Below are 12,653 nucleotides of genomic sequence, written 5' to 3'. Positions count from 1 at the left end.
CCAACATTTCCTCCAGTGTTTGTCTCATCTGAGAAATACACTGATCAGCAGAATCTATTTCAGAAAATAACATTCTGAGGATGGTTCACCACAACCATGGTTGTATTTGAAACACTGTTTGCATTTAAACAGCCTGCATGGGGGCTTAGGCACAGAGCTTAGCCCAATAAAGGGAAAATGCCCAGTACTACATGCCTTTTGCATATTGCGATGAATGCTGTGAGTTGAGGTCACACCACTTTGGGATGCCAGCATACGGCCCCTGACAGTCCTAGAGGGCGGTCTTTGGGGTTAAGCAGATAGTAGAGGGAACAGGGAGGTGTGAATTAGGCCTTAGTCAGGGGTCAGGAACTGTAACACGGGGATTAGGGGTTGGGGTCCTTTAGGAGTTTATGAATTTTGATTTTTTTTTTTCCTTACAGTTCCTTGTTTTTTATTGTGTATGCAGAAAATGTGAAAAAGATTGACCAGTGTAAATACAGAAAGCTAACTCCGGAAAAATATGGCATTTTGTATTGAAAAGTGAATAGAAATTAAAAACTTTTTTTTTATTATTATTTGGGAAAAATGTGGTAATTTCCAAGTATTTTTGTCTTCTGTGGACATCAAGGCTTTTTATAATGCAGCGCTCAGAGCAATAGGTTTTTAAAGGCAAAATAAGCAGTAGTACTTGCTGGCTGTTCAACATTATTTTATTGGTTCTTACATCCTGATCTAATGAACAAGACACACACACACACACACACACACACACACAGAGAGAGAGAGGGAAAGATAGATCAGCAACATTTGAGCTGAAGAAGTGAGACAGTTCCAGATCCTGAACACAACAGTAAATCACCGCTATAAAAGTTTATTTACCGATTGCTTCACAGTGGTTACGTACTACAGTACAAACAAACATAGGCACACCTCAGCACACCTCCACCAGGGTGGTGCAGCCGACCAGATGTTATGTGAGATTCTTTCTGACGGGTAGACCTTTCCCACTCAAACACCAAATTGACAGATTATGAGTGGGAAACCGAATAGATCTATTTTGTTTGGATTTCAATCCGATCCCACTAAATGTGTTAATATATCAGTCAGAAGCCAGGCTTCAGAACTTCTGAATACAGCCACCAGTGTTCTGGGAAACCACACCAGTGATCTCTTTATACGTATAGAGATATAAATGGACGAAAGACAATCGGCTTGAAATTTTTAGTGTACAAAATTAAGAGTCATAATTTCTCTTTATTTCTACATGCAAACTGTAAATGTCATCCAAACATGTGGAGGCGATGTGAAAAACAGACAGGACAATGACTGCACTCACAATGAAACTGTTTAATAATTACTTTACAAGTATTTGTTTGATTCTTTATTAAAGTTTAGTTTATTTATTTAGCACCAATTCTTAAAGGTTCTCTCGAGGCACTTTACATGACATGTACAGTTCATGTCCAGAAATATATGATCAAATCATTCTAATACAGTCCAATAACAAAGACAGATTCAAATTCTATTACATCCTATTCTGATTTGCTCAGAGCAGAATGAGTCAAATTCAGTTTGTATTGCCAGATGCTGAAAGTTATCAGTTTAAAGAAGTTTAGCTGATTGCATCGAGTCATTGACTTTGCAGAAATCCCTCCTTCTAAAGAAGCAGGAGGAGGCTGTTGACGGCATGGCTTTACATATTCAACCTCTAATCTTAAATTCATAATATAACCCTAGGTTCATTAGTTTTGTAAACATGATATTAAGAAAATGTATTTTAACTTGGAAAGCAGTGTGACAGTTTAGGGTTATTAGGTCATTTGTTTCGGGGTTCCAATCAGGTCTCTGTCCTGTCCTATCACAAAGAATGTAAAAGACGAGGCTTATCGCCATAAACATTAAATGAAACAAACCTAAAGTTTTATTCAGTTGGCACAAATCAGAATCAGCTTAATTGCCAAGTTTGTACAGACAAACAAGGAATTTGACTCCGGTACACTCTCAGTGAAGATTTTTTTTTTTTTGTATGAATTGTCTCACACACACACAAACACACACACACAGACACGCACACACACAAATAATTCTCATATAATAAATCCAATTAATGGTTCTACATATATTCCACTCCAGGTTTTACCAGTTGCCAGTCCAGTCCAGCAAAACCCCATTCCAGATTTTCCACATTCCACAAAATGGGATGAAAATAGTGCTCTCCTCACAAAGTTCTGCCAGCAGCAGCAACCGCAAAGAAAACCAGCCGATACTGGACTTGAAGTACCAATGCTGGTAGGGCAGTTCACTGCCATTTTCCTCCTGGCAGAAGATCAGTTGATTTCATCCACAATGTTAACTCCTCATAGTGGGGCTTCCCGAAGAGAGATAAAACTACTCAATGTTTTAGTTGCCTGGATGATCAAGACCAAGATGGGTCGACAGAGGATCTCTGTTGCTTCTGACTGCCGCTGTTTTGAAAATGACAGTGGGGCATCCTTAAGGAAGTGCTTGGCTGGGTGGATGGTATCCGAGGACACTGATTGGATGAGAGAAAGTGGGGCGTGGCAGTAAGTTTGCGTGCGGTGCATGATTAGGTGGAGAGCAATCTGGCGGTTACATCAGTCCTATCCATTGGTGCTTGGATTTAGTTGTATTTCCACTAACCTAAATATTTGTTTGTAATTTATGTTCGGAATAAACAAAAGGAAGAACTGTGTAATTGATAATCATGTCATTCATCCCTGAAGGATATTGTTTTTCTTTGTGTCCTTAGATGCTACGCCTTAAACCATGTTTTGCAGATGCTTGATAGTAGTTTTTTGAGTTACGGGGGGCTCCGATTGCAGTGTTCCAGCCGATCACCGATCTTGTAAAAGCCTGACCTGGCGTTTCCAATTTTGGCTGATACCAATTTTTATTTAATAACTGACACTGTCAGGTGTTATAAGGTCACAAAACACCTTTAATGTTCCAATCTTGTTTTATTGAAAACCACTGAAAAATACCCGTAAAACAATTCAAACCTGCACACGAGGTAGTGCTCTCAAATATAAATGAAAAGTGTAGAGCGTTGCAGTTCCTTTAGTCTTTAATTTTTCACATATTAAAACAAACAAAACTTGCACAACTGGTTAGACAAGTAGATAAGATCGATTTTACATGTAGGTATTGATTGGCCTAGTACAAACATAGCCATTACAAATAGGGACATTTATGATCCACAGTCCAAAACATTTGAAATGAGTTAAAACACATTATTATTTCCTTTACTGTTGTCAGACTCCTGTCAGTGACTCTCTCTGTTCTGTTGGCTCTGCTTTAAAGCAGGTGTGGGTTTATACTCATGCTAATCTCAGTTTGATAATAATTGAGCTACTGGTTAAAACTGAAGTGCTTCTATAAATATGGCAGCTTAGTTGGTGTGAAGATTAAAGTGTTGCTAAGAATTTACAGTACCTAATAAAGGGTGTGAAATCTGCAGTTTAGGTTTCACTCTAATGCAGAGCAATAGATATGAATTAAATCATAAATAAGAGCTTCCAGGGAGAAATGACATAGAAATGGCCTTGTCATTTCAATACTTTTAGCTACAATTAGCGTTCCTTTTACATATGCTAAGCAGTTATGTCAGTATTTAAAATAATTATTTTTGTATGTGACGTATTGTCAATGAAACAGTCTCACTGACATAGAAATGCAAATGATACACCTCATATAAAACCACATCTATGTGCAGACTTTGCAATGGTTCTGTATTGGTTCTGTTTTAGTTGCCAGTAAATTCATTCTGCAGCTGTCAGTTTGAGACGTTTTTACAGTCTCTAAATGAGCTTTTTTAGGCACCGTACCACTATTCAAATATCTAAACAAAATTTGATCTATTGGCAGCACTTTTTACTTAGTCCTAGAACTCGGGGTGTTGCTTTGTCTTCTTTTAATCAAGGTATCTCCTTAGACTGGATTTGTTTTGTAATGTAGTGTTTGTTTCCTACGCTCAGGTGCCAGTTCTGCAGTTCCTCTGCTGCTGAACGACTTAGTCATTAGCAAAGGAGGTAATATTTCAGCCCAATAAACTTCTGTGTATCCTGGTGGTCCATGTTTGGCTCATGATCTATGCCTCTTTGGTTCATTCCCCGTCACAAGTTTATTTTGGGGATGTGGGTCACTCCATATCCATTTCCATCATGTGGATCTAACCTTTCAAGGTGAAGTTTATGCTTTTTCTTCCACGTATAATACTTTTTCACATTATTTTGCGAACAGAGCTATTTCTGCTCCAACTAACAGCCATCTGACCATCGTACTGCATCCACTTCCATAAAGCACATTTTAATTTGACCTCAGGAATCTTACATTTTGTTATTGTTATTATTCGTATATGTTGGTTGAGGACCTTTGACTTCGGGGCGTTGAGGGTTTCAGCAACTTTTTATGTTTGTCTGAATAATGAAGATGTGAAAACATCATCTCTGTTGTTGCTGACTGGAAATTAGAGTACCTTCTTTTTGTAATTGTGTACATTTGGAATATTTCACAGTTTGTCTGATGGGGGCCCGTGCACCCCAAACAGAGTCAAGATCTAGTACCCTCATTTATGGTTTATATGTTTTGGGCTTGGGACAGGTTAGACCTTTTCGAGCCTCATTTATTTACTACTTTTACAGACGACAGCACAAATATCAGACACCAGTACGAGGTCCTGTGTATCTGCAAATGCTCACCTCTTAAAAACAAAGAAATCTAGCTATTTTAAGCAACATCCTCACACAGAGACAACTTAAAAACATTCATCACACCTTAGCTTCGTTTTCTGTTGATTCTTTTGTCAACAGAAAAATAGGGGCTATATAGCAGGAAGGGGCTGACCTGGCCCACTTTGCCTGGGGAATGAAATGCTATAGCTGATTATTACAGCTAACCAGGATGGGCAGACCACCAGGGTAGTGACAGCTGATGTAACTGCCTCCAGGGTGAGACAAAGGTTTACATATTACACAAGCAATTTAGATGTTTTCTAAACATGTTGCCAAGACAGTGGGAGTTGGCAGCTCTCCCCTTGTTTAGGTTTCCTTTTTTTCTCCCCTACTTTAACTCTGCCCTCCTTTTTTGTATGGATTTTTGAGTGAATCAGGAAAAAGCGCAGGATTGGGGAGCAAAAAAGCACGGACTGAAGCACTCTGCTCTTTGTGTTCTCTATGAACTGTGAGTGAGCTAATAAATTCTTTCAGCCACTCAGCGTAGTATTCACAAATATCCCCCAAAGATTACACACACAAATCACTGCACAATGGAGGCCACCGGGAGGGACTGAGCACACAGAACCAGGCTGCAGGAAAGGCTGTGCAGTGCCGAGGGGGGGGGGGGGGGGCGGGTAGTGCAGCTCTACCCAGAGTCAAATGTTTTATAATGGCCTGTAATGGTATATTCAAGAGCCCTGACGAAGGTGTGAAGCGGAACAACACAGAGAAGAAAAAGAAAGAATGAGATAATAAGCTGAGCTGTGAAAAGGAATGTGATGGGCAATATAAAAGAGGATTAGACTGGTTAAAAAAAAAGTAGAACGGAGGGTCTGGGTGTGTAGAGCTGGCATGTTAGTGATGATGAATATGACTGAGGGGGGTGATTCCAGCCCCACACTATGAAGCAGAAGCCAAGCAGGGACATAATTAACTCCTGGATCTTTTGTGTTTCTCATCTGACTGCAGAGTGGTGATGAAAGAGGCCTGCTAAGCCTGGCATTCCACCCCAATTACAAGAAGAATGGCAAGCTCTACGTCTCCTACACCACCAACCAAGAGCGCTGGGCCATCGGACCACACGATCACATCCTCCGTGTGGTTGAATACACCGTTTCAAGGTAATGGAGAAGTCCTCACCAAATATATCTTTAAATTCTCACCCTTCACCTTCTTACTGTTCTGGAAAGTAATGGTCTAACATGCATTTTTTTAATCTATATATATTTGTTGTTTAAATAGCGTAATCAAAACATTGTGTTGATTGAGCAGTCATACCACTTGAACCTCTTCACATTTGGTCAAGTTACAACCACAAACTTAATGTATTTTACTGGAGTTAAAATGTGATTGACAAACACAAAGTACCCAGCCATCCTAGAAGAAATGAGGCTTCAAAACAATCACCTTACAGCAGGACAACAATGTTTAGATCAAAGCATATCCATGAATTGGAATGGCCCTTTCAAAGTCCTGACCTAAATCCAATTGAACATTGTTTGCAAGATTTGAAAACTGATGGAAGAATGGACAAAAATATGATCTATAGATCTGCAAAGTTGTTAGAGACATACCCCAAAAACCTTGGAAAGCAATTCAAGTGAAAGGTGGTTTAACACAGTATTGAACTATGGAAATGCAAATACTGAGATTAAATCACACATTGGTGGACTGTATTTTTATTAGGTGACTTCTGTAAGTAATTGGTTGCACTGGATTTTATTTAGGATATTACAGTGAAGGGGGCTGATACACATTTAGAAAACATTGAAATTCTGCATTACTCTACAATTACTGCACAAAAAATGGCAATGAATAGACACTATGCCAATGTCTATTCAATGGCATTTATTGGAATAGACCACTGTCTATTCTAATAAATGCCAATGAAACTAGACACCGATGTGTCCTGTTGCAATATGACAAAATGTTAAAAAGTTCACAGGGGTATAATTAATTTTGTTAAGCTCGGCAAATAGATTTATATTATATCAATGACAATTCTAATTCATTAATTAAGATTTTTACCACTAACATTTGCAACAATAACTTTAAGGGCAACAGTGCAATTACCTGAAAAATCACTGAGAATAACACAAGACTTGTGGTGCATTCTGGGATTTATAATGTAGGCCAAACTAAGAACGCAGAGATTGGTTCTGCCGAGCATGTGATGTTGACAGGGTTTTACCTGGGTAGGTACCTACCACTCCTTTCATAATTACTCATGTTTAAGATAACTACGTTTTCTCACGAAGGTGTTTAAATGTTACATTTTAATGTACTTAACCACTGTTCTTTGTTTGACTGAATGAGCTAATCCTAATTATAGTCAGTCCTGGTGACTGCAACATAGTCCTTAAATGGAAGATTCCTATGGAGAAATAACAGTTAAAGTACTTCATGGTTGTTAAAGATATTTTTTTTTCTCTTTGGCAACCTGCTTTTTAAAGGTCCTAAAATTAACCTATTGCAACATCTTTGTTGTTGGCACTGTCCAACTAAATTCTCAGCAAACTTCTGCAACACCTTGAAGTCTGCGTTATTCCCCACCCAACATATTTTCCTTAGTAAGATTTTACAGTTGACAAACTCAGTGTCTCCAGACGCGAAAATATTTTAAGCTTCGGATTTTGTTTGGTATGTCATGTCGGCATTTTATATTTGTGACTTGTTATCATTTTATCAGTTAATATCTAAAGCAATCAGATGCAGTCTGAGCATGTGCTGGAATGCTTCTGTTATTGTTGCATTTCTTCAGTGTTTTCCATACAAATCAAGACACAGTATGAGGTCAAATGTCGAAGTTCAATAACGGTGCTTTCACACCAAAACTTTGGAACGCTTTGTACCGTGCCAGAGTCTGGTTTATGGAGCGGATCACACCGGTGTGACCCTAAAACGAAAAAGCAAACCAGACTAACTGAAGATGTGAATTTGATCACTTTAACCGATCCCTGGACCGGACCAGCGACGCCCTAATCCTATACTGTACATAGGATTATCTGAAAGTGTAATACCTTATTTTGTTCAATTGGAAACAAAACAGCCCACAAATTATTTTAACCAGTTACAGGTTATAATGAAAAGTATCCAATTAGAAAATTTGAGTTGAAAGGCAAAATGGATACTTTCCATGTGATATGGCAACCTCTTATAGACAATTTTAACAAGTAAAAACATATGAATGTCTAAATATATGACCCATCTTGCTCCCTGCCACCATTCTTATTTGTATTTATTCTTTTTTTTTACTTTTTCTTTTCAGTTTTGATTGCTTTTTGGAGTATACTGATATGTTTGCCTCTTTGTTTTACTGGGGTTTGTAGTATGCTTTCAAACAAACTTAATGAGTAGAATATATATAAAAAAGAAAGTGTTATACCCTAAAAATAAAGGTTTTCAGGGATTTTATTTTCTTTATATGGCAGCAGACTATGGTTTTTTGTCCATCATTGAAGTTAAAAAGTTGTCTGTGCTTTTTTTCTGTTTCTTTGCAGGAAAACCCCAAATCAAGTGGACACCAGGACTGTCCGTGTGCTGATGGAAGTGGCTGAGCTGCACAGGAAACATCTCGGAGGTCAACTTCTGTTTTCACCTGATGGTCTGCTGCACATCATTCTGGGAGATGGTATGATCACACTGGATGACATGGAGGAAATGGATGGACTCAGGTAGAATCAAACGTCAAAAGAATCAAGATGTGGGAGTTTGTACGTTGCTTTGTGACAGAGGATTGTGCGTGTTTGAATGCAGTGATTTCACAGGGTCTGTCCTGAGGGTAGATGTGGACACAGATATTTGTACGTCGCCCTACACCATACCACGGAACAATCCGTACTTTAACAGCACTAATCAGCCACCTGAAATTTTTGCACATGGACTACATGACCCAGGCAGGTAAGTAAGGCATCTGCTGAGATTCATAAAGAACATTACATGAAATTTAAAAGAATGTTTATATGTACAGTGCAGTCAAAATGTATTCATATCCCTTGAACTTTGACATTCACAACCACAGACCTCAACATAATGTTTTACTGAGATTTCATGTGATAGAACACACAATAGTGCATAATTGTGAGGTGAAAAAAGATTTTCTTAATCTTTTACAGCAAACCTACAAATGTAAATGTACTCAGGCGATACTTTGTATGACCACTTTTTGCTGCAGTAACAAAAAGTATTTTGGTATATGTATCTACCAGCTTATCACATGTAGATACTCACATTTTGGCCCATTCTTCTGTGTAAAATGGCTCAAGCTCAATCAGATTGAATAGAGGCTGTCTTTGAGCATCAATCTTAAATTCTTTATCAGATTCTATTAGATTTAGGTCTGAACTCGTCCTGCTGGAAGGTGAACATCCTCTTGACTCTTCAGCCACTTTGAGGATTTTTTTTCACAAGGATTGTCCTGCATTTAGATCCATCCATCCCCCTATCCACTCTGACCAGCTCCCCTATCTCTGCTGAAGACAAGCAGTCCCACAGCATGATGCTGCCATCACCATGATTCACTCTAGGGATGCTGTTTTCAGGGAAATCTGGTTTTGCCAAAATGTTGTTTTTGGTTTAATCTGACCAGAGCACCTTGCTCCACATGTTGGGTGTGTCTCCTACATGACTTGTTGCAATCTGCTAATGGCTTTCTTTCAACAATAGCTTTCTTCTTATCGCTTCCGCAAAGGCCAAACTTGTGGAGTGCACAAGTAATGGTTGTCCTTTGGACAGATTCTCCCACATAAAGTCAAGTCAAAATACGTATTTCCAAAATGGTAAATGGCCTACACTTGTATAGCGATTTATCTAGTCACACATTCGGGTGAAGTGTCTTGCCTAAGGACACAACAACTAAGACGGACAGACCGGGGGTTTGAACCGGCAACCCACACAAACATATGACACACAAACATAAAAACAGCAGGAAAAAGTAAACAACTGCATACATAAATAAACAGTTGAAAAATCTCAGGGCATAAAAAGACCCTGAGGAGGACTGAGCTTGCTAGACAAAGCAGATGATGAGTGTTTGTGAGAGCTAAGGGCTCTTACTGCTTAAGGATGTGTATTATTTAGGAAACACATTGATCTGCACCTGAGGGGTGGGGTCACTGCAGCTCCTCCAAACTTACCACTTGCCTTTTGGCTGCTTCTATGAATATGCTTCTCTTCAGTCAGTTTAGGTGGACACAGGAGAGTCATCTCTTGGTAGGCCTGCAGTTGTGTCATACTCTTTCCATGTGCAGATGATGGACTGAACAGAGTAGAACCTAACCCTGCTTTAAATGTCTCCACAACTGTCTTCCTTGGTCTTCATGTTGCTGATTGTTGACAAATCTTCTCTAACAAACCTCTGAAGGCATCACAGAACTGGATTTATACTCAGATTAAATTCCACACAGATGGACCCTATTTCTTTCTGAAGACAGTTGGTTGGTACTGGATTTTTTCTAGGGGTATCAGAGTAAATTGAATACATATGCATGGCACACTTTGCAGGATTTTATTTGAAGATATTTCGCATCCTTGTAGACATATATTATGTTCCTTTCCTTCATATTTATGTACTGTTTTGAGTTTGTCTACAACATAAAATCATATTTTAATACACAGAGTTTAGTGGCTGTAAAGTGACAAAATGTAAAAAAAATGAAAGGGTTATGAATACTTCTTTCATGTACTGACGTAAAAACATTACTGATTATCTTAAACTACATTTGCTGGCATTCTATGTTCTGAAGGTGTGCAGTGGATCGCCTACAGACAGACAATGGCAGTCTCGTTATCCTCTGCACCGATGCCAGCGGTAAAAACACATCGGCAGGAAGAATATTAGAAGTTACTAAGGGGAAGGATTATGGTGAGTCACAGTTTCCAAGACAATTTTTTTTAAACAAAGAGCCGTAATATTTCCTTTTTTATGTTAAGGAATAGTTCATTGCTTTAAAATGTTCGTGTTGTCCACTGTAACAGTAACTAAGCACAACCCTTGCATAACTTTTGGAATAACATTTTGTGTACAGAATGAAAATACTTTAAGCTCTTGGATAACCTCTCATACTTATCCCTTTAAAACTGACAGTTACTATTATAAATGACTTTCATTTCGCAAGAGCATATTGTTTTAGAAACAAATGCAGAAATCACACAGTGAATGGTAAATCTAAGAAAAGCATGACTGGAACCAGAAATAATCTTTTCTTGGTACATTTTGGATTGTCCGAGGGAATGTTTGAGTTGGTCCACAAGAAAGATTTAATAGCTCTGAACAATAATGGCAGTGAAGATGATGTGCTGAAAAGAACAGCTGGGAGGGATCTAGTTGTTAAACTAAGAAATAGAGATGTGTCATTTAAAGCCTATGTCACATGGTCTGACATTTCTAGCCACCTTTAGTCCATAATCTCCCACCTAAAGTAATTTCTCACTACAGATCAGCTCTCATCTGGTTTCATGTGGGATAGAACCAGGCGTCCTAATTTTAAAGGCAAGCAACTTGAAAATAAGAGCACAATCCTCATTATTTTTAAAGGTAGCCAAGATCATTTAAATGTTTATTTACCAGAATAAATGTTTCCTAGAAAATGTTCCATATTGTTTTAGCCTCATGATTTTCTTTGACTACTAAGGAAACAACGTCAGGTGTAGTTCTTTACTATTATTTAACTCACAACGGAAATATGTTTATCATACAATACTTACTGCTTTTCCAGTTCTGGTTAGACGATAACCGTATTGGGCTGCTATTTCCTTGTGCCATGTGTAGTGACAATGCAATTTTACAGTATCCAATCCAAAAGTTTAACACATTCTTTTCTAGATTTGATAAAGATGCATCAAAAACTAAACATTGCATTCCAGGGAAAAATGTTTAATTAGAGTGCAGCCATATTAGATTAGTTTTTACAGGAAATGAGCTGTCTGTAAGTCCAACATCTCCTTATTCCTTTATAGAAAATGAGCCTTCTGTCTATGACCTGCAGTCCAGTGGAGGAGCACCACCTGTGGGGGGCTTCATCTACAGGGGCTGCCAGTCGAGAAGACTGTATGGCAGCTATGTCTTTGGAGATAGAAATGGGTAAGCATAAAAAAATGAATGATGACTGTTTATGGGTTAATCCTGATTTCACATGTGAAGCATAAAAAAGATGAACGTTTCTCAAAATAATCTTTAATCTTGATTTTTTTATGGTAGTCAATCCAAATTCATGTTTTAAATGTAAATAATTTTAAAACAGAAAAATCACTGAAACAACATCTGTTGTTTGGCAAAATGTTCATAATGGCAAAGTGTTCAGAAAACAGTCAAAAATTAATAAGGAAATACAAGCATTTCAGATGGAAAACGGAAAAGATACAATATGGTGCATTCGTACTTTTCATGGCGAAAAAGCCGTTCCTTTTATTGGCACATGCCACATGTAAGTGACTGCGCCCAGTTCCATCCATGAGAGGAAAACAGGTTTTGTGTTACTATCACCACAGCAGAATTGCCCAATGAGTGTAAATTGAGACTAGGCATCCTGTTCTGTGCTGTTCACACTTTTCCTTGGTTTGTAATTCATTCTACTTTGCTGATGTCAAACTCAGACGCTCGACTAAGCAAAGGAAGTAAATATTGTCCTGGTGCACTATCAGGAGTTGGCACCATGTTTAAAACAATGTGTGGTCGCTGAATCCAGTATCTCATTACAACTTGAGAGCGTATCACTGTGGCCCCGGCACAATGTTTGTTTTGAAACTAAAGCTCAGGTCTTAAATAACACCAATTGTGACTTTGGATGGAAAAGAAGACTGATCTCTGAACCATATTATGAGAAATACTAGTTGTGCTTGATTCCAGATAATAAGTCAAACTTTTTAAGAAGGACAATGAATTAATAGTAGCAAATGTTTTTTTTTTACAAATTATTTTAGGTTAAACTTCACCTCAGT

At 38.3% G+C, this 12,653-nt stretch overlaps 1 protein-coding gene across 1 annotated transcript in view; it reads left to right on the top strand.

The window, feature by feature from the left end:
• Positions 1–12,653, top strand: part of LOC124869215 (hedgehog interacting protein) — a 44,224-nt gene that overhangs the window by 16,641 nt on the left and 14,930 nt on the right. Inside the window, exons 5-9 of the mRNA XM_047366988.1 lie at positions 5,685–5,836; positions 8,216–8,389; positions 8,472–8,615; positions 10,460–10,578; positions 11,673–11,796. Coding sequence (XP_047222944.1) covers positions 5,685–5,836; positions 8,216–8,389; positions 8,472–8,615; positions 10,460–10,578; positions 11,673–11,796 — 713 coding nt within the window. The remainder of the gene's footprint in view (positions 1–5,684; positions 5,837–8,215; positions 8,390–8,471; positions 8,616–10,459; positions 10,579–11,672; positions 11,797–12,653) is intronic.

This window comes from Girardinichthys multiradiatus, chromosome 5, assembly GCF_021462225.1.
Source record: "Girardinichthys multiradiatus isolate DD_20200921_A chromosome 5, DD_fGirMul_XY1, whole genome shotgun sequence".
NCBI classification, from domain to species: Eukaryota; Metazoa; Chordata; class Actinopteri; order Cyprinodontiformes; family Goodeidae; genus Girardinichthys; species Girardinichthys multiradiatus.
The sequence above is the reverse complement of the archived record's forward strand: the minus strand, read 5'-3'. Positions and strand labels throughout refer to the sequence as shown.